Source organism: Myotis yumanensis, unplaced genomic scaffold (genome assembly GCF_028538775.1).
Source record: "Myotis yumanensis isolate MYYU_CA2020_CCGP unplaced genomic scaffold, mMyoYum1.0.hap1 SCAF_1, whole genome shotgun sequence".
In the NCBI taxonomy this organism is placed as follows: Eukaryota; Metazoa; Chordata; class Mammalia; order Chiroptera; family Vespertilionidae; genus Myotis; species Myotis yumanensis.
In genome coordinates this window covers 53,375,506-53,400,558 of record NW_027223752.1, presented here as the reverse complement: position 1 = coordinate 53,400,558, position 25,053 = coordinate 53,375,506, and the positions used below count along the sequence as shown (strand labels likewise).

Genomic DNA, 25,053 nt, shown 5'->3' with positions numbered 1-25,053 from the left:
AGACATCAACTATTCTCATTTTTATTGACTTCACCTAAATACAGCTACATAGAATTTGTGTAAGATCTTGAAAGTTAAAAAAAAACAACCAGCGTAAAAAACGTGGAAAATTTACATGCTGTTTAGCCTCAATGCAGGAGCAAAAGGCCTGTTACAGACATTGTTTAAGATGACTTCAGGGTCTCGTTGGTGTCGGCCCAGTAAAGAGCGTAGCCAGAACACTGGTCTCATTTTATGGCACGACTTCTCTGGTTTCCTGGGTAATTCCGTGCAGTGATTGTGTCATGTGCTTGTCTGGTTTTGCAGGCGTCTAGGGTATGGGTTCAGAATAAAGTCGACGAATCCAAACACGAAATCCACTCTCAGGTCGATGCCATCACAGCTGGAACAGCTTCAGTTGTTAACCTCACTGCCGGTAAGACCCTGAGGGGTTTGTGGTATGTTGTGGTTTTTGTGTGTGTGTGTGTGTGTGTGTGTGTGTGTGTGTGTGTTTTAAAAAAGGTTCTTTGATTGAAACAGATTTTCATATTATGAGACGACAGTCTATTTTGAGGCACCCTGTGTGCTTCAGGCATTTTCTCCCACTGACCCAGGAGAAATGTGGAGACTATCCATCCCTTTGTGTCTGTATCATGTAGCGTCATTAAAAAGCACTTATGTCACCCTTCTCCTTGTTCATCAGTGTGCTGGACATACTTCAAAGTACGTGGAGGCCTGTTTCTCCCCTCTGGGAGCTTACAGTCTGAGTGACGAGATCCGTCGTGCGCGCCTCCTGGCTTGTCCAGCAGTAGTCTCTTCTGCCGTAGCATCACTCCCCGCCCAACACTGTCAAGTGAGGGCCAGGGAATGTCTTCGCTTCCCTGAGCAGCCTGACCGTTTCAGCAGCAGAGTTGACCTCCCTAAGCTGCTGACAGTGGCCTAATGCAAAAGGCCGTGAGATGCTCAGCCTTTCTTTGGAATTTCAAAGGTGCCTGTGCTCAGCATTGCACTGTAGGCGGCCTCAGGGTGGAGGCGCCTGTGAAGAGCAGCATCTTGGAGATAGGGAGCCACCCATCTCACTGTGCACATGCGGTGCCTTGTGTCTGACTCCTGCAGAGTGGTGGGTGGCGAGCTGCTGCCCCCTGGCCACGTACCTCCTGCCCAACTGGGCTCTCCTCCCTCTTCACCACCCTCCTTTGACCGAGATGGTCCTTCTCTGTCCCAGGTGACCCGGCAGACACGGACTACACAGCTGTGGGGTGTGCAATCACCACCATTTCTTCCAACCTGACGGAGATGTCCAAGGGCGTGAAGCTCTTGGCGGCCCTCATGGACGATGAAGTGGGCAGCGGGGAGGACTTGCTCAGAGCTGCAAGGACCCTCGCTGGGGCAGTGTCAGACTTGCTGAAAGCGGTGCAGCCTACTTCTGGAGAGGTGAGCTCTTCTTGGGGCAAGCCGTCTCTTGGGTTCTGCTGCGACAGGTGCAGTCTTTGAGTTCCAGGGATTGGGCTCTTGCTTCTAGAGCTGTTCCTTCCATCCTGATGGGGCAGGTGAAAAAGCGGTAGGGTTTGCACCTTGTTAAACTGGGTTCAGAACCGATGGTTCAACATTCAGGACTAGTTGAACTCTTAGTAGGAAGCCTCCCTTCTCCCTCCCAAGGTACTCAGAAATGAACAGATGTGACAAATACACGTTTAAAAGGGATACAAGTTTTTCACCCTAAATTCCATAAAGCATGCGTCACCTTCCTACCAGCTGAACAAGACTCCTTCATTCAACATTTCGAACCCGTCCACTGGTTTGTGAGACCTCGGGCACTTCCTTGCACAGATTTGGCCAGGACGTTATGTCTCCTGGCTGGCAGATAGTCGGAGATTCTTGTTTAGGTGCAGGACTGCCAATCCTGCAGGTTCCCTCCCAGCACTGCCTGTCAGTCAGTACTGCGCAGGAAGTGCATTTTCCTTCCAACCAATGTGTGTTCTTTGTTCATAGCCCCGACAGACGGTTTTGACGGCTGCTGGAAGCATTGGACAGGCCAGTGGGGATCTTCTGAGACAGATCGGAGAGAATGAGACTGATGAGCGATTCCAAGTAAGATATTTGCAGCCCATAAGTCTTGGAAGGGAGCCTAAGTGATTGTCTAGACCTAAACGGGGAAAATGTAATGTAAAACCAAATCTTCCTTGAGCTGTCAAGAATAAGATTGGGGTGGATTATCTTGGGGGTGAGGGGTTTGTGTGTTAATTTAATTTTTTTAATTGGAAAACTCATTTCACTTACAGTCGTCATTATACAGCACTTATTTAACTGTTCTCATTGGTCAATATACTGACATTTTTTAAACACAAAAGTGAAGGGAATAATATCATGAACTCCCTTGTATCTACCACCCAGCCTTCCCAAGAATCAACTCGTGGACAATCTTGTTTTATCTATTTGAGGGAGGTTTTTGTTGTTTTTGTTTTCTTAAAATATCTTTTTATTGATTTCAGAGAGGAAGGAAGAGGGAGAGAGAAATAGAAATATTAGTGATGAGAAAGAATCATTGATTGGTTGCCTCCTACACACCTCACACTGGGGATCAAGCCCACAATCTGGGCATGTGCCCTGACCGGGAATCGAGCCATGACCTCCTGGTTCATAGGTGGACGCTCAACCACTGAGCCACGCCGGCTGGGCCTGGGGGCAGTTTTTAATTGAATTACCCTGGAGTCCACATATGAGAGTGACAGAGTGTGCTGCGCACTCACACACACAGAGCACAGGCTTTCCTTCATATTTAGAGGTGTGTCTATTGTCAGTCTGTGTCATCCAAAACCACAAACGTGGTGAAGTGTTTTTTGTCACCCTTCGTTTTCATTACCATGGGCATGTGCTCTCTGTTCTCTGGTGAACAGCTGTAGCCACTGTTTGCAGCTGCTTTGATGTACTGCCAGCTCAGATGGGATCTCAACTTGTCTGCCTCCATTGCCAGCCACCACAGATGAGGTGCCGAGGCCTGCTGCTGGGAGCCTCGGGCTCGAATGAGCTTCTCTTCTTACATACTTGCGGGCAGATGCCCTCCACTTCTCTTTCTCCTCTTCTTAAATCTTAATTTTTCAAATTGTGTATCAGTACATTTTAATGAAATGGTTGCAGTCCTCTAGAAAGATGCCCTTCTCCAAATCTCATGTCCAGTTCAGTGTTGAGGAATTCTGCAGAATTGAGAATAAAAAGATCATTCAGCTTTACGCTAGCATTTAAGTTTCTAGCTTCCTCTGTGGCAGTTTTGCATGCCATTTTACTTAGCACTACCAAATCTCATCAACACAAGATGCATGTTACACTAGGACATGACTGTGTATCTTGTGATTCACGAAACATGCAATTCCATCCACACATGTATTGTTTCTCCTCCTCATCCACACCTGTGGTGCTGGAGCCATGGGACTCATTCATATCCTGCAGTAACACCTCAGTGCTCGAACATTCACCTCATGATGGGGGTGAGACCCACAATCCAGCATTCCTGGCATATATCCCACTAACTCCAAGCTAACTGTGTCCCCATCCTGACTCCTCCTGACTCAGATCCCAAAGAGCCCTTTGGCTTTTGTATTAGAGCAGATAATTCTTCATAGGCAGACCCTTACTAAGGAACTGTGTGGATACGAGATTCCATGCTTGGCTTTCTAGGCTTCATGATCTTGAAGTGACCAATGTACTTTCCTCAAAAATACTGTTTCCCCAAAGTGTTCGGGGCGGTTGAGAGGGAAGTCACAGTGCTGTCTTGAGATATCTCAGGTATCCTTGTGTGTTGAAGACTGCCTTTTTTCCTTTGACAGTTTCATCACCTATAAATGCAAACTGCTTCCTAATGTCTGTTTCTGTTCAGACGAGCTGGGCAGCAGGTTCAGGTTCAGGTTCAGGACCTGGGCCTGTGGAGGCTCTCTTCCCAGGAAAGCCTGGCTGGAGCGCTTTGTTTCTGTAAGGCGCCTGGGTAAACACCGCCCCCGTGAGGTGATCTGCAGCCGCTCGTTAGGAGCAGCCCTGGGCTTCCTGACATTGGATTTCTTACTCTGGTTTTCAGATTCTTGAGATCTGATCTCAGAGCTTTTCTTTGGGTCCTCAACATGTTCCCAGACTTAACAAAGATTTATTTTACACGGGCGACATAATAGTTGTCTTGTTGAAAAGTTCGACAAAGGCCTTGTCTGCAACTATCGCTGTAGGATCACGTTCTTTTTCTAACTGCATTTTTTTTCTTTTTTTGGACAAAATTACTAGGAACAGGGTTTCTGTAAATGAGTCGAACAAAGCCCTTTAGAATAATCCTGAGTCTACATGACCAAACCTTGTCTCTGTGTGCGAAGATGGATTCATAATGAGGGAATGAATATTGTGACCCTTTGGAAAGTTGTTAGCCTAAATCTTGTTAATAATTTGTGACATTCAGGTTGTGTTTTCACTGATCTTTGAGCTATAGGTGTCCAAGAACTGTAACCTTTTGGGCTGTGTTGGGAGCAATTTCTAAAAATTGCAGCAGACAATTGCCAGCGAGATCCCAGAGGCATCTTCAACTTTTGGCATCACAGGCTTTGGTTTTTCCATGGACAGTCAGTAAACTTCAGAGACCTAAAACAGACTGGGCTGGACTGTTCCTTTAAGACTGCTTGGCTTTGTCAATTTTAAAGTGCACTTACTTGGTGGTTTCTAATTGGCCTTTGCTCTATGTAAAACTGTGCAGTTTGGACAGACTTTCCAATTTATCTTCTCATAAGAAATATTGTTGTAAAGGTTGTGGGTGCCCTTTGCATTCAGAATCAAAGGTGCTTTTCATTATCATCTGATGAATTAATAAAGACTTCTGACCGCATCTCCTCTGGGGGAGTCTTCACACGTTTGTTCAAAATAAAAATGGCTCCTATGTTTGGGAAGGCATTTCCAAACCAAATAAACTGCCTTCAATATTAAAAGCAAAGATGTAAATTAAAAGTAACGGTGGTTAGTCTTCAGGTCACACAGATGGGTGACAAAGCTGGTGGCCGAAATCAAAGGATTTCCCGTCCTGCAGGCAGATTGCCTTCTTGTTGAATTGAAGCATAAGCTGATCTTTAAAGGCTCCGAGCTCCTTGCATCCGCAGTGAGGTCATAGCTTTAGCTATGTGGCTTGTAGCTAGTTTATTTATGTAGACTCTCTGCCCACTTTTCATAATAATTTAATCCCTCTGCAGAAGGCTACGGATCACTGAGAATAACTTATGTGCAGAGCATCCCTTAGCTCTGGAAGTAGGTGTTGTCTGTGCATGTCCAACGTTGCCCTCTGGAGGCAGTGTTGTGGCTGAATTCATGGTCACTTGGATTCTTGTGCAAAGTAGAAATACAAAAAAATGAATTTTCAAGTTACAGAGGCCATGAATTCTATTTTTCCTACAGCACATAGTATTTGTGGCATCTGGATGCATTTCAGCATCATTTGATCCACCAATACAACCACGTTCAAGAGATGTGACTCTCAGTATTGGATAAGTGCATGGACGTTAATCAGTGGTTATAATAAAAACCGTTTCCTCAAATTAACCTCTTTTAGATGTAAACTTGTGCTACTTAATGAATGTATAGGAGAAGATGTTATTAGGATGTGAGTCTCCTTCATTAACTAGCTCCAAAGATAAGTTGACATTTCAGAAAAATAAGTGGAAAAGTATTACTCTGAAGTACTGAAGTCAAATGGAATTCTAATAAAATGGTTAAGTGGACACCACATTTTATTTTCCTGAAGGGTCATTAGAAAAACAAAATGAATGACTCGTGTTGTGTTTTTTTTAATTTCTTTTTCTTAGGACGTTTTAATGAGTTTGGCCAAAGCTGTTGCCAACGCTGCTGCAATGCTGGTACTAAAGGCAAAGAATGTTGCCCAAGTGGCCGAAGACACGGTCCTGCAGAACAGGGTGATCGCCGCTGCCACCCAGTGTGCCCTCTCCACCTCCCAGCTGGTGGCCTGTGCCAAGGTTAGCCGGCTCACACCCCCGGCCCTCACTACAAAGTGTCACGTGCTCTTAACTGCCTCCAGTCATTGAGGGGAAGCAGGGGCAAAATTTGTTAAAATTGTTCGAGACTAAGTGCTTCAGGTGTCTCTTTTAGGTGATGTGACAGGATTTTTACGTAAACTGCTCAATTCTGCTTTTATCACTTGCTCTTTGTTCAAGGCCCCGGCAGAGGTACCCTCCTGTGTCTAACTGCCACCTCTGCTGTCTCCCGTTTGGACGTGTCAGCACGTCTTATTTACACCTGCACACACAGGGCCTTGCGCTGTGCAGTTCGGCACGATAAATGGGTCCAGAGTCACTGCAGAGCTTGTGGGGCCCTTTCTACTCTGCACAGTGTTGGAGTGAAGGTGGTGAGGCCTTAGGTCATCGTTGTCAGAATGCGCACACCCTGTGCTTAGCCTCGTTAATCACCATCACCCGTTCACTGAAGAGGAAATTGAGGCCTTTAGATGTTATTACACAGCAGCAGTAGGTGGCAGAACTGAGTTTTTTAACTTGGGCCTGACCTCAAATACCCTTTCCACCCCACCATCTGATGAGATGATGCCTGCAAAGGTGGGAGGTGTCCGTGTCCAACTTGATGACATAGCGTAGAGGACAGGTCCGTGCTCTGGCCCTGCCTGGCCTTCCCTAGGCTGTGGGAGGATGTGCAGCATCTGTCAGAGGTGTCCTGGATGGTCACCCTTCTCATATCCACAGGTACTGACAGAATCCCCTGTTCGTTAAAGTACCATGAAGCAGAGTTCCAGGTGCCTCTGGAAAAAGAAATGCAATTCTTTTGGTTGTCTTGTTATTCTAGCTCAGAAGACTCAATTTTAGACATTTCTTGAAGAAGGAGGCATAGTTGGTAAATACTGGAAGTGACTTTGAAAGTAGTCAGTAGTATAGATTGTTATAGATCCCTAACAAAGATAAAAATTAGCAGCATCTGAAATCACAAAGGCAAAGTGAGGTAGTGAAAATGAGAAACCGCAGTGATGGTTTAGTTTAATTCCTGGTCCTGTAATTAAGGAACCGAGGCCCAGAGCAGGGAGGGACTTGGTGCAAAGCTAGTGCACACGGGGTCCAAGAGGACCCACAGTGCCCAGACCCGCTCTCGCCCCGCTGCAGGTGGTGAGCCCCACCATCAGCTCCCCCGTGTGCCAGGAGCAGCTGATCGAAGCGGGGAAGCTTGTGGACCGCTCAGTGGAGAACTGCGTCCGCGCCTGCCAGGCAGCCACAGATGACAGCGAGCTCCTGAAGCAAGTCGGCGCGGCGGCCAGCGTGGTCAGCCAGGCCCTGCACGACCTTTTGCAGCACGTGCGACAGTTTGCCAGCCGAGGCGAGCCCATCGGCCGCTATGACCAGGCCACCGACACCATCATGTGTGTCACCGAGAGCATCTTCAGCTCCATGGGCGATGCTGGTGAGGGGTTGGGCCGGGGGGGGTGGGGGGGTGGGGGGGTGGGGTCAGTGATGATGGAGAGTAAGGTAGGTGACGGCCACCTGGGTGCCTGGCAAAGGCAAGTTCTCATCACCCTCAATCAGAGCCTTCCTCTCTGAGCCTGGGAAAGGGACGGAAGGCTCCTAATGTGCCCATCCGAAGCAACACCTAAAGATTTACAGTTAACTGGGCTTTTAAAAAAGTATTTACAGTCACAGTAAATCCCCTTTCTACAAATGTCCGCGTTGGAGATGGAGGAAGCAAGAATGAATCTTGCTATGCCTTGGCTGGTTTGTCTCAGTGGTTAGAGCATTGGCCTGCAGACCAAAGGATCGTGGGTTCAATTCCCAGCCCCCATCGGGACGTGTGTGGGAGGAAACCAATCGATGTCTCTCTCCTTCCCCTCTCTCTAAAACATATTCTTGGGTGAGGATAAAAAAAGAAAAGAATGAATCTTGCTAGAAGTTTGCTATACTCCGGTCTCTGAGAGGAATTCACCATGTGCACACAAGGTCAGGGGTTCATCAGGCAGCAAAAGATAGGATTGAGGGGAGAGTTACAGTGAAGGCCTTTATTGGGGTTTCCTGGGGAAGGCAATGCTAGGCAGGTGAACAGTTTCCGGCTGGCGGGTGTGAGTAATTTCAGCAGGCTCCACACTGCAGGGCTGGCCCTGGGTGCCTGGTACTTGGCCCTGGGATGACTAAGGCAGAGAATATTGCTTGCTGGCCAGTTAGAGGAGGTGTGGCTCAGGACTGGGTAGTTTGCATAGCAAAGGCATGCTCCAGCCCAGGAGGGGCAGTCTCTTTCCATCCACAAAGGTATTTTCTTAAGGTGGCAAACATCATTATATACAGAAAATTTAAAAATATACAGTACAATGTACCTTTTCCATCTATTCGTTCAAAAGTATGTCTCCCCAGACCCAGCCCATCACTGTCCCATCTAAATCTCCAGAACTGTCCATTTACCAATTTGTTTTTATTCTTCCTAGTCATGTATATGCATGTATAACTCCCTCTTTCTTTTTAGTATTTTGGTTTACTTGAGGGGGAGTGGGGGGGGGCAGTATATGTAGGGTAAATTCCTACCAGTGGAATGCTGGGCCTATAGCTCTATACATTTTTATTTTATTTTAAATGTGTCTATGAAATTTCTCTCCAGAAAGAGCCCACAATTTTTAACCCTACTAGTTGTTTGTAAAAGCTCTGTTTTCCTGCTTCTGCATCAACGCAGAGCAATACTTTATAGTGAGTATTTTTTTAAAGAAAATTACCTTGCGCTTTTCTGTGTCCTGAGCCACGCCTCCTCTAAATGGCCAAGAACAATATTCTCTGCCTTAGTCATCCCAGGGCCAAGTACCAGGCACCCAGGGCCAGCCCTGCAGTGTGGAGCCTGCTGAAATTACTCACACCCGCCAGCCCGAAACTGTTCACCTGCCTAGCATTGCTCCACACGTTTGGACTATTTTTGTTACTTTTGTTTGTCTGTTTTAACAAACCTTTTATTTTGGAAGACTTTTAGGTTTACAGAGAAGCTGCAGAGGTAGTGCAGAGTTCTCATCGGCCCTCCCAGTTCCTTGCATTTTCAGCCTGTCCCTCACCTGGGGCATGTTTGTCAGCCCGGATTTGAGCACTGGTGCATTACTGTTAACTAAACTCCTGGATTTCACCAGTTTTTCCTCTGGTGATGTCCTTTTACTATTGTCCCAGGATCCAAATCCAAGACATCTTGAATTTAGCACATTTTGAGTTTCCTGAAAGCATTTTTACCTTTAACAGTACAGTACGTCAGCATTCTTCTCCAAAGACCTTTGGAAGAGGAAGAAATCCCTTACATTTCAGTAGTTTTATTTATTTTTGTGTGTGTAATCTGGATTTTAAAAGTATTTTTAAATTTATATTTATTGTTGAAAGTATTACACATCTCCTTTAATTCCCCTCACTGATTCCCTCCACCCTGCTCCCACCCCCTCAGCAGGCCTCCACCACACTATTGTCTGTCCATGGGTCATGCATAGATATATGTAAGTTCTTTAGTTAATGTTGACTCTATACTCCTCCCACTTCCAAAAGGGAGTTAAAATGGATTTCAGTAAAATCACAGGTACAGTAAAATCAAACAATTATCAGTAAGAAGATCACAACAAGTATTGAGAAGAAGAGGGTGAGAAGAAGAGGGTAAGCAAAGGGACAATGGGTAAGGAAAACCAAGGCAAATCGTAGCATTTGGGTGTGAAGTGGGGGTCAGTGCTTCCTCTTAGCGAGAGCCAAATGACATAGACGAGGGGACATTACTTATCCGGGTCAGGTGGCGTGCACATTAGGTCAGAATCTGAAACTGTTTTTTATGCACTTACTCCAAGAATTTGTTATAGGAGCTTTTGTGTAAGCAGTTCTTGACATGAGGTAAATAACATTTTCTATATAAGTATTCAGTAAATGTGAGCGCACACAATAAATCCACATAATTGTGTTCCCTGACTTCTCTTTACGAAGAGCTCCTTTTTTGGGTGCTTATGTCATTTTTATTTCTCAGAGTTAAAGATGGAACTTGGCTGTGTTTTGGGCATATTGTCCTATAGCCACAGGGACTATTTTCAGTGTTGGGTGTAATTCGGCTGCAAGCCTCAATCATCGCAGGGGCTTATTCCTCTCCATTCCTCTCACCCGTGGAGTAGAGACAAGACTGACTCCAGAAGTTTCACCCTGAGCTTTAGAAAGCAGACAAACAGACCTTATCCTGAATCCCACCCTCTAGGTGAAATGGTGCGCCAGGCGCGGGTCCTGGCCCAGGCCACCTCAGACCTCGTCAACGCCATGAGGTCAGACGCAGAAGCTGAGATCGACATGGAGAATTCAAAGAAGCTCCTGGCAGCAGCAAAACTCCTGGCAGACTCCACGGCTCGCATGGTGGAAGCAGCAAAGGTACTATTGCAATGGATTTGTTCTAACAAGAAGTGAGCGTTATAAAAGTCAGGGTTTGGAAGGAATTTTCAGGATAGAGAATGGTCAGCTGAGTGTGCATTTTTGTTTTTTAAAACCTACAATGGCTTTGGAGTGTTTAACCTTGTTCAACTGGGAAAAGAGAAGGTCATGGAGCATATGAACGAAGTTCTTCAGGGCATGGTGCCAACAGCCATTGACAGCAAAGGCCCTGCTAATTGAACGTTCTTTTTCCATTGGCTTTATTGGGATCTAATTAAAATCCGATTGGGGTCCTAGTGGACACTTTAACCTACAGCAACACGTAAAAGGGCCATGGAAATACACGAGGGAAGCGTGGCCATGGGCTGTGCACGGCATTCCTCTCTCCCTGCCAGGGTAGGGGCATCAGCTTCTTTCTTTAATTCAGTTACAGTTCGCTCAGTACCGTTGGGTACCTGTCCTACTTCGCTGTACTTTCCAACTCAGGTTCTCTAGGAATGCCATCTCTAGACATGGTCCTTCGTGAATGATGTTTCCTTACAGCATTTTGGATGGCATTCCTGCCCTCTCCCCCGCCCTGCCCCTCAGTCCCCCTGTGTTATGCTGTAATCTCAGCCCATTCACATGTACCGGTGCTTCAGGACAGGAGACTCTTCCAGCCGTGACACGTGCCTGTCATGCCCATTAAAATAAAATTGTCTCAGAGATATGGGCAGGGGGAGATTTACCTTCACATCTTTTAAGCCATGGATTTCAGGTCACAGGTTAATGTATATGGACAACCAAGGCTATGACCTCATGGGTTTATTATCACCATTGCATTTCTTCTGTTTAGTGATGCAGTTTAGAAACATCCCCTGGTAGGTATTTTTGTTGTTGTTGCGAGGAAACATCTTTATCACAAAGACATTGCTTGAAGCATTTGGCTCTCATTACTAGGAAAGAGCAAAATTGAAGGCATGAATTCAGTGTCTGCAGCATGAAATCTTTATTTTCACTTTCCCAGGGAGCTGCAGCCAACCCTGAGAATGAGGACCAGCAGCAAAGGCTGAGAGAGGCTGCGGAAGGTCTCCGGGTGGCAACCAATGCGGCCGCCCAGAATGCTATAAAGAAAAAAATTGTCAACCGATTGGAGGTCTGTATAGAGGCTGATGCTCGTTTTACATGGCAAAGAGGTATTTGAAAGAACAATCAGATTAATAAGGCAAAGCCCATGGACAGGAAGCTAAATCCAAATTAGTGATTAGTGACATAGTTTAGTGGTTTAGGTACTGGGAACTATTTGAAATGCTAGTTTAGGTACATTATACATTGACATTCAATGGTTTAGGCACATTGACACAATCTGAAAAGTTGCTTCATGGTTTCAGAAAACCAAATTTTTTTATCAGGAGGGCCCAGGAATTAATTTTTTTCTCGTTAAGGAACGTCCACTCTCAGGAAGAATCATTAACTCTCAATGTATCTATTTTGTTAGAGTCAATGATTCCTTCAGGGCCCCCAGTAGGGAATGTGGAGTTTGGAAGACCAGAGATGGGAATCAGGCTTGGTTAGAAAGGTATGAGAGGGAGTGATAAGAAATATTTGTCATTTTTTCAGAACATTTATTTATTCTAAAAGAAATAAAATAGTAATGGGCAAAAACTTTGCTAGAAAATTAATCTCTCTCACAAATGTACCAGGGAGATTCTTACACTAAGATTTGCGAGGTTGGAGGCGAAGGACCTGCCTTCCTAGTGTGTAATCCCCCGTGTGTAGTCCGCTGGGTTCTGGAAGGAAACTGGCCTGCTTGTCCCTGGAAGCAAGGGAGAGCGTAAACACAGGCAAGTGCTCGCCGGAAGGTCTGGGTCTGCTGGACCAAGGCTTCCCATGGCCGAGAGAGGACAGCCATGAGCACCAGGTTTGTGCTTGACCCAGGGAGCAGCTTGTGCTGTCGGAGGAGGAATTTCCCCCGCTAAAGCATGTAGACCTGGTGCTGTTTATCTGTCATCATGGCCTGGGAATTGTCCCTGGTGTTTTTGAGAAAGACAGTGAACAGTGCACCTTGAGCTTTCAAGCGTGCTTGCCTTTATCACTTGTCCCAGGTACATTATAAGCCTGATCCCCATCTCTGGTCTTCCAAACTCTACATTTCCTACTGGGGGCCCTGAAGGAATCATCGACTCTAACAAAATAGATACATTTAAAGTTAATGATTCTTCCTGAGAGTGGACGTCCCTTAATGGGGAAAAATAAATTCCCAGGCCCTCCTGAAAATGTACCTGGTAAACCAAAAGCAGAGAGCAGCACCGTTAGGTCAGGGTCATCGATGTATTTAAAAGGCGGAGTCCCTGCCTGGAGTTCCCTTTCGCACGTGTGCAGCTGTCCAGTGACGGGACATACACAAATGTGCATGTGTGTGGGCTGGCACATTCAAACCCTGGCTCACCTCCTCTCCCGCTCCTCCCCAGGTTGCAGCCAAGCAGGCTGCCGCCGCGGCCACACAGACCATCGCCGCCTCCCAGAACGCAGCTGTGTCCAACAAGAACCCTGCGGCCCAGCAGCAGCTGGTGCAGAGCTGCAAGGTGAGGTCTCGGCTGCCGGAGAGCCAGGTCTGCTGTAGAAAACGCTGATAGCATTAGAACACTGAGTGCCCTGGCAATGCAGTTAAGTCTGATCATCCAGGCCCCTAATCCAGTTTGCTCCGGCTCCCCTGTTCCAGGTGTTCACACACACACACACACACACACACACACGCACATGCACACGCACACACACGTCTGGTTTTTGTCTAAGTGGATGGCCTGTGTGAGGGGAGACTATGTTTTTTCCAGCATTGTCTTTCCTTTGTTTGGATTCTTTTCTTTCTTTTTTTGAGAGCCCGAATTAAGGAGGGGCCATTTTCGGACCCTGAAATAGTAATGGAGCGCTGAATTTCCAGAGTGCCTTTCCGCCTTGGACGGGTGGGCCTTCGCATTAACCTCACTCATCCTGGAAGTTGATTTCCTGTTTCGCACGGATGGCACCTCCAGGGTTTATTTCATCCCGTCGGGCCTCCAGGATGGGGTGCTCTGGTGCTTTCTGCTGTTGTCTGTCAGTTCTCCTGACCCCTGGGCCTTGGTGGCGCATGGAAGCCGCTTACTAGCGGGGGCACAGTGACACCTCTGCTGCCTTCTCTGAGGGCCCAGGCCATTGACTCTCCGAGGAGACCCCTGAATGGCCAGACACAAAATCTGATTTCGTAGCTCTTTGCCCACGTGCAAACAATGTGTCTGACTGAAGTGTGAAACTTCCTGTTAGCAGCGGGGGCTGGCGGAGGCATAGTGATGGTGCTTGGGGACTGAGAGCTCACTGCCCTCTCTCCTTTCTCCAAATCTCCTCTGTGAAACCATCACCTGTAAGGGATGTCGCCACTTCTACCTCAGAAATGGCTTTACTTCCGAAGGGAACCACCCAGGGCCCGAGCCCTCGCCGCCTGAGGTCAGGCCCCGTCGAGGATCCGTGTGCTCTAGTAGAAAAACCTCAGGGTGCAGTAGCCCCACTGCCAGACCATGTACCCAAAGCGGGGGCTTTTCTGAGAGCCAGGCTCCTGCAGGAGGGGAGTTTGTTTGCTGTGATGGCCTCCATCCAGCAGCCTGCAGGGGTGGAAAATGGCATTTTCCCTTGTCAGGGAGCACGTGCTACTTGTGTCCAGGGAAATACTCCAGGGTGAGCCCCCTCCTCCACTTTTTGGGATGAGACTAAATATCCTCGGCCTGTGGGTATCACCTCAGGAAATGAGAGCATTGCTGTTTGTCAGCGGGGAGGGGACAGTGGACCAAATGGCGAGCCAGAGGTCCTGGAGAGGCCCCGAGAAAAGTCTCATGGGGACATTTTTTAATCCTTCTGGAGCAGGCACCTGAAGGAAGGCGTGTCACCCGGGTGGGATGCACTTGGGCCCTTCCCCAGGAGTGAGCCACTGTGCCGTGACCTCAGGGCCTGTTTGTTGTCGGACGGTGTGGACAGAGGGGAAAGGTGGGGACACAGGGAAAAAGGCATGTCACTGTGTGAGACGGTCTCACCCCAGGGCTGCTGCTCCTCCCTCCTCTGCTCTGGGTGTTGGGGTTTTCCAGTTTGAGAAATGAGAGAGCTACTTAGACGAGGGGAAGAGGAGCCATGGCAACAGGAAAGCGGAAGGACAGATGTTTACCTGCAAAGTAAGAAATAGAAGTGCTGAGCCTCAAATGCCAGTCCTCGCTCCCACCTCAAACGAAGAAACCGAAACTGCCTCCAGCCCCCAAGCCGGAGAAGAAGCTGGCCCCTCAGGACTTGCCAAAGAGAGAAAAAGAATACTAGTAGCAAGAAGCTATTGAACATATTGATGAAGTACAAAATGAAATAGACTTAATGAATAAGCCAGTGAGGAGATTTTGAAAGTAGAACAGAAATATAACAAACACCGTCAACCATTTTTTCAGAAGAGGTCAGAATTGATCGCCCAAATCCCAAATTTTGGGGTCACAATTTTTGTCAACCATTCACAAGCATCTGCTCTGCTTCGGGAAGAGGATGAAGGAGGCGCTGCATTATTTGACAAGAGTTGAAGTGACAGAATTTGAAGAGATTAAATCAGGTTACAGAATATATTTTTAGTTTGATGAAAATCCTTACTTCGAAAATAAAGTTCTCTCCAAAGAGTTTCCTCTGAGTGAGAGTGGTGATCCATCTTCAAAGTCCACTGAAATCAAATGGAAATCTGGAAAGGATTTGACCAAACGTTCAAGTCAAACACAGAATAAAGCCAGCAGGAGGAGACAGCATGAGGAACCAGACAGCGTCTTTACCTGGTTCACTGACCATTCTGATGCAGGTGCAGACGACTTAGGAGAAGCCATCAAAGATGGCATTTGGCCAAATCCATTACAGTGCTACTTGGTTCCTGCCTGACATGGGTGATGAAGAAGGGGAAGGAGAAGAAGATCACGGTGATGATGAAGAAGAGGAAGGGTTGGAAGATATTGATGAAGAAGGGGATGAGGATGAAGGTGAAGAAGATGAAGATGATGATGGGGAAGGAGAAGAAGATGAAGAAGATGACGACTAATGATCACTGATGGATTCCAACCTTTTTAAGTTTTCTCCAGTCCCTGGGAGCAAGTTACAGTCTTTTTTTCCCCCTCTTTCTTTTTCCCCCCTCTTGTGCTCAGTCGCCCTGTTTTTGAGGTCTCTTTTCTCTCCTTTACACCATGATTCTCACCTTATTTGGGGGGGGATGTACCTTGAGCAGAATACAGTGGGGAAAGAGTCTTTGCCCCTTTCTGTTCCAAATTCATTTCTATCCCTTCCTGTCTCAAGAAAAACTTTATGGAATCAACACCACCGTGCTCTGTGGGGAAAAAGAAAAACCTTCTGCTCCCTTAGCTCTGCTGGGAGCTGGAGGTGGCCAGACCCCTGTGTAGTAGTGCATAGAATTCTAGCTTTTTTTCCTCCTTTCTCTGTATATTGGGCTCAGAGATTACACTGTGTCTCTATATGAATATGGACAGTTAGCATTTACCAACATGTATCTGTCTACTTTCTCTTGTTTAAAAAAATATGTATAACTTAAAAAGGGATGGGGGGCATTATAGAAGGTCATCAAAGGGTGGGTTTGAGATATTTGGGTGGGTTAAGTGGGCATTTTGACAACATGGCTTCGCCTTTGGCATGTTTAATTGTGATGTTTAACGGACATCCTTGCAGTCTAAGATGACACTTTTAAAATAAAATTCTCCCCTAATGATGACTTGAGCCCTGCCACTCGATGGGAGAATCCGCAGAACCTGTAGGATCTGATTCAGAATTGACATTTCTCTATTATAATTTTGTTCCTGTTTATTTTTAAATTTTCTTTTTGTTTCACTAGAAAGGAAAGATGATGCTCAGTTTTAAACGTTAAAAGTGTACAAGTTGCTTTGTTACAATAAAACTAAATGTGTACACACACACACCAAAAATAAAAATAAAAAATGGAAGCACTGAAATCTGCTGATAGTTCAGCACTTCTCTCACTGTCTTCTGCTCCTGGGACGCTATGACCTGAGTTTATCCACCAGTGAATTGTATAGCTTCTCTGAAGTTTTCAACCCTAGTGAGCCAGGGTAGTGTGCAATGGAACTGGGGCATTCTTTTAAGGCCTCATTATGTAGAATCGTCTTCTGCTGAACATACAGGGACCTTTGGGACCACGGGGTAGACAGAGCATGTGTGGGGGAAGGGTACCCAGAGCTTCTGGGTTAGGATTCAGTGTTGGTAAGGACCCAGCTGGCTAACGGTGCCGTGTAAATCCAAGGTCTGGGACAGGCATCTCCCAGGAGTGACAGCACATCCGAAAAACATTGATCACTTCGGTCATTGTCCACCTTGTTTTGGTAATTCACCATGCTAGGTAGCTAAGTTTTCATTTTCCCGCTTCCTCTAGGCGGTGGCTGATCACATCCCTCAGCTGGTCCAGGGAGTGAGAGGGAGCCAAGCCCAAGCAGAAGACCTCAGTGCCCAGCTGGCTCTCATCATCTCCAGCCAGAACTTCCTCCAGGTAACACGGAAGCATTCACCTGGGTTGTACTCAGAGCCCCCCAACCCCCACTGGGCAGGAGGTGTCTTTTATCCCTAAGGAGAGGAATAAGGAATTCCACAGCCACAGTGAAGTCTTTGCAGTAAGCAGACCTTGAAGGCTTCCTCCTCATATTTGCAGTCTCAGGAGAGGTAGATTCAGCTTGGCAAAGCAAAATGCTTATATGCAGGGAAATTGCCCCAGGAGATGGCACATAATCCATTTTTCTCAGGAGAATCACTTTATTTCTCTCCTGTGAGAGAAAGCAAGGAAGAAGTTGCAGGTTTGATTAACAGCCTAGTCCTGGGCATTGCTGTAGGTTTTCTAGTTTCCAGAACATCTAATGCTATTATTCATGGCCAAGGAGACCAGGAATGGCGAGTGCATCTTCTTCAAAGGCATGCCAGTCTCCTATGGCAGTTGTAGAATGAATAAGTGCTGCCAGTCTTTGTGGGTGAGGGGTGGATTTAGTTTAAGGAAAGTTAAATTAAACCAGAATATGAAGTTGTGGGAAAACTCCCTTTTTACATACTTCTTGTATTCAGATCTCTCAGCTCTTTCTGTCTACCTGTATCCTATAAAGAGTTCATGTGATTAGGCCGTTCTCTACCTTGGCCCTGTCTAGTTGAACCTATAGTTACAGAACTCATGGTTACATACATTTGGTTAATTTTTTCAAGTGTCATAGATCCCACATGCAGATAGAAGATAAAAATCGTGATGTATTTCTTCTCATTTTGACTACATACACAGACATGCACATGTATGTATATATTTTTAATTGAAATTCATCACATATAGACTGTGTTTTTCATGTTAACAAGTATATTATGAGCATTTATGATTTTGAATAACATTCTATCATCTGTCAATACTCAATGTTTAGCTGTTTTCCTGTCATTGAACAAATAGGTTGTTTTCCATTATTTGCCATCATAGATAACCTGTGATAGGGAAAGAATGAAAATCTCCATGTGTGTTCCAGGCCTTTGCCCCCCTTCAATTATTTCCTTAGGGTAAATTTCTAGAAATAGGATTGCCATCGGCTTGTTTTTATTATTGGGACATTGAGAATTGTGGCTCGGACAGGTAGGTGTTTCTCTTTTCATTCAGGTGGTTAGAGGTGCGTCATCTCTCCTGCTGGCAGGACTGTAGAGACTGTGACAGAGCAGTGTATGCGTGTTCCAGGGTCCACTCCGTCCTGCCCTTCTTTTTCCTTTCCCTTTTTCTGTTGCTTTTTAATTTTGTTATCATTGACCCATCAGATCTTTACAAGACTAAGGCAGAGTTAGAAATAAATAGAAATGGAGTTGGCAGGTCAGAGTTTTTACATTTTAAACTTTCTTCATACATATTGTGAAATGCCCTTTCAGAAAGCTGAACAAATCCAAATCTACAACTAGCAGTGGATGGAACACACCTTTTGATACATCTTTTTCAAGTTGGGGAATCAAGCATTTAAAACAAATGTTTTTGCCAGTTTGCTTGGTTAAGCTCTTATTGGTTTATTTTGTATTTCCTTGTTTGAAAATACACATTTTTCATGTTTCAGTTGTTTTATTATGTGAAATTATTTATTAATTTTTTTTGAATACTCATGCTGGTTTTTCTTAAATTCTCATGAATTCTTTTATTTGTTTTGTAACTTTTTTTAAATCCTCACTCAAGGATATGTTTATTGATTTTAGAGAGAGGAAGAGAGAGAGAGAAAGAGAGAGAGAGAGGGGGAGAGGGAGAGAGAAAGGAAAGAAAGAAAGAAAGAAAGAAAGAAAGAAAGAAAGAAAGAAAGAAAGAAAGAAAGAAAGAAAAAGAAAAACATAGATCAGTTGCCTCTCGTACATGTCCTAACTGAGGATCTAACCTGAAACCTAGGTATGTGCCCTGACTGGGAATCAAACCTGCAATCTTTGGTGTATGGGATGATGCTCCAACTAACTAAGCCACCCAGCCAGGGCATGAATTTTTTAAATATTAATATTTATGATTTGGCAATCAGCTTTGTTACAACTTTATAAGGACATATGTATAGCCTGTGTAATAAAACCCTTAAAAGTGTGTATACTCTTTGTTCCAGAAATTCCACTTTTAAAAGTTTATTCAAAAAATTATGACCATGTACAAAATGTTAGCTACAAAGGTGTTCATCATACCATTGTTTATTATATTGAAAAAATTAAAATATGCCCAACAATACAGGATTGAGAAATATTAACAGATATATACAATGTAATACTATTAGCTATTTAAAAGATAGACTATGGCCCTGGCCAGCCTTACATAGTGATTAGAGCACTGGCCTGCACACCAGAGGGTCACGCGTTCAATACCCGGTCAAGGGCACATACCTGGGTTACAGGTTCAATCCCCGGCCCTGGTCGGGGCTCATGCAGGAGGCAGCCAATCAATGTCTCTCACATCAATGTTTCTCTCTCTCCCTCCTTCCCCTTACTTCCCTCTTCCACCCTCTCTAAAAATCAATCGAAAAAATATCCTCAGGTGAGGATTAATAAAAAAAATAGAATATATAAAACAAGGAGTTTGAAAATAGGATAAATGCATGATGTTATTCTTGAAAATATTTGTACATGAGAACAGACATTTCATGCATGATGAAATTATCCTGAGTAGTGAGAAATAAAATAGGTCATTTTATTTGTTTCATTTTTGTCTGCCTATATTTTTAGACATTTTACAATTTTTGTGACTAAAGCTTTTTTAAAAAATATGTTTTTATTGATTTGAGAAAGGAAGGGAGAGAGAGAGAGAGTGAGAGAGAGAGAGAGAGAGAGAGAGAAAGAGAAACTGATTAGCTGCCTCCTGCACGCCCCCCACTGAGGATCAAGCCCGAAACCGGGCATATGCCCTGACAGGAAATCGAACCAGTGACTTCCTGGTGCATGGGTCGACACTCAACCACAGAGCCACACTGGCCAGGCTGTCTGCCTATATTTTTAAAAAATAATCTTTGTATATATTTCGGTTAAAGAGCTATCCTGAGAAACAAAAAGAACCATATTTAATAAGAAACTCTCTTTGAAATTTGTTTTAAATGAGAATTTCAAGTCATTATCCGAATTTTACCCCTTCCCCAATGACACATCCATTTATTTATTTATTTTACATTCCTAGAATGTACAGCCTAGACCTAGAGTATCTGATTTGGGGTGGGAATTTTTGGCCGCGGGGGGGGGGGGGGGGGGGGGGGCGGGGGTTGGCGGTGTATGTGGTTCTAATATTCCTTGTTTCAGGGAAAGTAAGTTCTGGCTGAGATGTGGCCTTGCTGTTGGTGTCAACTCCCTTACTTTCCAGGAGCTGCCTTACGTTCTGCCCCTCTCTCTACAGCCTGGAAGCAAGATGGTGTCCTCCGCCAAAGCCGCAGTGCCCACGGTGAGCGACCAGGCTGCCGCCATGCAGCTGAGCCAGTGCGCCAAGAATCTCGCCACCAGCTTGGCGGAGCTGCGGACTGCCTCGCAGAAGGCAAGTGGGCCCCTGGTCACAGCGGTTAGCTCGTTGGGGATGGCGCTTTGAATTCCTTCCTGCTTCTGTAACCCGGGTGCTACCAGGGCCTGAGCATGGCTGGGCATATTTCTGGTCCAAGCATTTGCAATACCGTTAAAGATGCCCTCCGTGTACATTGGCTTTTACCACTTTTAGCCACAGTCGCCTAGAGTTATTGTTCACCTTCTGGCTACAGGTGACCTTTGTTAAACTATTTTAGGTTGCACACTCCCCCTCCTCCCATACCCTGGACAAACAGTGGTCTGTTTTCAGAGTCTTAGGGGAGCCTGGCAGTCATCAGGTCCTTGGTGCTAGGTAAATTGTGGAAAACAGTGATCATATCTCCCCCTCATCATCTTATGAACTTAATAACAAATTTAGGCAGCAAATCTAGTTGTTTTGGCAGGAGGGGAGGAGGAGAACATTTATATTATCTTTTTGCTCTGAAAGTTTTTCACATCTTAAATGGAAGCATTCACCTTAATGAGGTCCTCAATTGAACAGAATTAGGGATTAATGAGTTTCTGTCTCTGGAACTTATTAATTACCAGAGGCCTCATTACTACACTGTTTGATGTGGCATTACCAAGACGTTCTGGCATGAATTCATTTCTCCCCACTGTAACAATCCCTGTGTGGAAACAGATAGCCTCATCCAGGAGCAAGGGAAGAAGGATAGGAGCTGAATTAATATGAACAGTGCACTACATCACCAAAGAAAAATACCCAGAGATTTAGATTATATCCAAGTAAAGTACTTTGAGCTGTGTTTCTCAAGGAGAGGTCCAGAGACCATCTGCACTAGGGTCAGCTGGGGCACTTAGAATGCAGGATCCTGGGCCTGGCCTCCGTAGCCAAATCAGAATATCTGGGCTTAGAACCTGAACATCTGAGCTTTAAGGGCTTTTCAGTGAGTCGTAGACACACGCACACCTCAAACTACGGCTCTCAAACAGTCAGCCTCCCCGTGGGATCAAGCAAGATGGCCCACTGAGTGCAGGAAGACACTGAGAGCTTTTAAGTATTTTTGTCCTTGTTAATCCTCACTGGAGGGTATTTTCCTCTGCCTTTTTAGAGAGAGTGGAAGGGAGGGAGGAAGATGAGAGACAGAGAGGAACATGCAATAGACACATCAATTGGTTGCCTCCTGCATGGGCCCCGACTGGGGCCGGGGAACGAACCTGCAACTCAGGTACATGCCCTTGACTCTGGCATGAATTCATTTCTCCCCACTGTAACAATCCCTGTGTAGAAACAGATAGCCTAAACCCTTCTGTGCGAGAGCCAATGCTCTGTCCATTTAGAAACACCAGCCAGGGCTCAAGTATTTTTTTACTTAGTGTAAGGGTGAAGGATATCAACTCCGGAGTCAGACTACCTGTGTTCAAATTCTGGCCTTGTCGTTGACTATTTTTGTGACCTATGCAAGTTAATGAATCTCTCTGCCCCAGTTTCCTCACTGTGGAATACTGGCACATAGAAATTAGTGTTTATTACTGCTGTTGTTAACTATTTAAAAAGGAAAGAAATTACGATTTACCAGTATTTAATACACTGTTCCATAGTTATACATGCATATAATTAAGATATGTATATGGGGGTGATCAACACCTTTGGAGACCAATATTTTAAATGATCAAGAGAATAAAATTTTCTTAAATTACTAAGGAAAAAAAAATCTTTCGTAGTCTTTGGTATGAAAGGATAATGGTTTATAATCTAGAAATTTATAAAGAGAATCAGTAAAGCTTTGGCCCCAAGTCCTGGGTTTATTCATTCATTTCTTCCTCCCTTCCTTCATTTAAGTGCTCACCACGTGCTTCCCAGCCTCTCTGTGCACACCTACTGTGCTGGTTGCCCTATCTCCAGAACCCAGACACAGTGAATAAGAGTCCTCTTAGTCTGAGAAGCAAATGCGTTTCAGATAAAAACAACTTCAAGGAGACTAGAAGTCTATACAGTTATGAGACAGACGTAACTTACTATTTGAGGAAGTTAGGACTAAGGTTCTGACTGTGGATGATCTTTGCCCTCTCGGGAAATGCTTCCTGCCCTGCCTCCTATTGCTGGAGTAGGACATTCACTGGGGGTACGTCCAGAAGGCACGTCAGATGTTGCAAAATACTTGGGACACTTTTTCCAAGCCAACTGTGTCCGCATGTTCCCAACTCTGTCACAGGCCCATGAAGCCTGCGGCCCTATGGAGATCGACTCCGCTCTGAGCACCGTGCAGACCCTGAAGAACGAGCTGCAGGATGCGAAGATGGCAGCCGCGGACAGCCAGCTGAAGCCGCTTCCCGGCGAGACGGTAAGGTGGGCTGGGGTCTGCCTTCTGTTCTAATCGTGTGAAGCGGTTTTTATTTTGGGGTTGGTGTGCCCGGACGTCAAACATTTTGAATGCAAAGCCTCAGAACAGCCACATTGCTTTAGAGCTGCCCTATGGTAGGGATTGCCCGAGGGCCCTGCTGCTGGTGCTGTGAGCGCTATTCTCGGGTCTGGCTGGGCATGAACCTGCGTGTTAGACTCACCCCTCTCCTTCATACACCAGACACATGCCAGTGCTGGAGGCCAGCGTTCTCATCCTGCAGCCTTTTTCTAAGAAGGCCAGTGCAGCTGACTAGCTAGGTTTGGAACTAGGAGTTGGGGAACATCTATAATAATGACAACAATAAAAAGAAAATGTAATTTAAAAAAATAGATGCAGCTTGTATCAATCAACTCGCTATAAAGTCTCATCTCTCCCCTCGGGTATTTTACTAGGAAATGAGTGGCAATGAGGTTATAAAGAAAAGTACAGGAGATACTCCCAATAATCATGTTTAAAAACAAAACAAAAAACATTTACTTAGCAGTTTTCATGTTAGGCTACCTCCTGATGCTTATGTCAGGGTTTTCTTGGTTAAAGTTTACCAATCCTCCTCATTTATATGTACCTCCTTTACACACTACTGAACATCACTAATAAAATGCCACCATTTATTAAGCACTCTATACACACATAAATAAAATTTGTCCTGACAGTAACCTTAATGAGCAAGTTTTGTTAACCCCATCTTAACAGCTGAGAAGACAGGTGTAGATGTGTTCACTGTTTTGTCCAGTTATTGGCAGAATAAAGGTTTGAATTAAAGCTTGTAGTCGCTCATGTTGGGAGTGATCTCTTAAAACTACTGCTGCTCTTTGGGTGAATTAACACTTTTAGAATATATGGAACTTCAGGAACACCTACTTTACCATAGAGCAGTGATGGCGAACCTATGACACGCATGTCAGGGGTGACACGTGAATCCATTTTTTTGGTTGATTTTTCTATGTTAAATGGCATTTAAATATATAAAATAAATATAAAAAATATAAGTCTTTGTTTTACTATGGTTGCAAATATCAAAAAAATTCTATATGTGACACGGCACTAGAGTTAAGTTAGGGTTTTTCAAAATGCTGACACACCGAGCTCAAAAGGTTCGCCATCACTGCCATAGAGCAATGTCTCGAACATAAGAAGCACTCAGAGCCGTAACCGGTTTGGCTCAGTGGATAGAGCGTTGGCCTGCGGACTGAAGGGTCCCAGGTTCGATTCCGGTCAAGGGCATGTACCTTGGTTGCGGGCACATCTCCAGTAGGGAGTGTGCAGGAGGCAGCTGATTGATGTTTCTCTCTCATTGATGTTTCTACCTCTTTATCTCTCTCCCTTCCTCTCTGTAAAAAAATCAATAAAATATATTTAAAAAAAAAAAAAAAAAAGAAGAAGCACTCAGAAAATATTTGCCCCATCAGGCTACCCCTCATTGTAAAGACTAGGAAACTCGGGTTAAGTCACTTAACTAAAGTCACCCAGCTACTGATGAAGTCAGGCTTGGCTGTGGGCCAGCAGTTTTGCAGTGTGGTCCTGGTCTCTCCCTTTGCAAACTTCTGTGGAGACCAGGAGAGGCTTACGTGACATAAATTATGCCGTCACATAAAATAACTGGTCAGTTAGCATGTAAGAAACACCATGTACATTTTAAGGAAATTGTTTGCCCTTAAAAAGTGTGTGTACTGTGTTATACTGTTGGCTGTAATGGACCAGGCTCTATTTTTCATCTGAAGGGCCTGCCTCTCTTGCAAAACCTGCGGGATTAGAAATGCACCGATTCTCTGATGCCTCTCTGCACCCTCGCAGTACCCCCAGAAGTTCTCTTCCAAAACGTTGTCCTCATCTAGTAATCAAGTAATTACCCAGACCCCAGGCCTTCACTGACTTTGTTCCCTGAATTATTTATTCCGTTTACAAAGCAAGATGACATGCTGTTCATGGGAAGCAAGCACTTTGCCCATTTTCATAATCTCATTTACCACTCCAAACCTCCATTTCTATTGCATTTCCTTCTGGTTAGAGCTCCTCAAAGTATAATGATCAAATTGAGCAATGTTAATGGTCCCACAGGCCAGGAAGGTGGTACCGCTGGATGTCTGCCCACTTCCTGCCAAGGGATAATTAATTCTCACTAAGGATTTGTTGCAGACTTTCTAAATTAGCTCTAAAGGCATAATACTAATAGCTACCATTTGTTGAGTATGTACATTAATTCTCTGCAAACCTTCTGAGCTGGGTATTACCATCTTTAGAAGCTGAGGCTTGGAGAGGTTCAGTAACTTACCTAACTCCTC

General features: G+C 45.1%; 1 protein-coding gene across 6 annotated transcripts in view; it reads left to right on the top strand.

Moving 5' to 3' along the window:
* The window catches only part of TLN2 (talin 2), a 421,578-nt gene that overhangs the window by 282,964 nt on the left and 113,561 nt on the right, over window positions 1-25,053 (top strand). For all 6 annotated transcript variants that reach the window (XM_070421588.1, XM_070421561.1, XM_070421564.1 and 3 more), the window contains 11 exons: window positions 307-415; window positions 1,205-1,413; window positions 1,972-2,070; window positions 5,802-5,969; window positions 7,119-7,413; window positions 10,189-10,355; window positions 11,362-11,490; window positions 12,806-12,919; window positions 16,774-16,887; window positions 20,248-20,382; window positions 22,583-22,711. In XM_070421588.1, coding sequence (XP_070277689.1) covers window positions 307-415; window positions 1,205-1,413; window positions 1,972-2,070; window positions 5,802-5,969; window positions 7,119-7,413; window positions 10,189-10,355; window positions 11,362-11,490; window positions 12,806-12,919; window positions 16,774-16,887; window positions 20,248-20,382; window positions 22,583-22,711 — 1,668 coding nt within the window. The remainder of the gene's footprint in view (window positions 1-306; window positions 416-1,204; window positions 1,414-1,971; window positions 2,071-5,801; window positions 5,970-7,118; window positions 7,414-10,188; window positions 10,356-11,361; window positions 11,491-12,805; window positions 12,920-16,773; window positions 16,888-20,247; window positions 20,383-22,582; window positions 22,712-25,053) is intronic.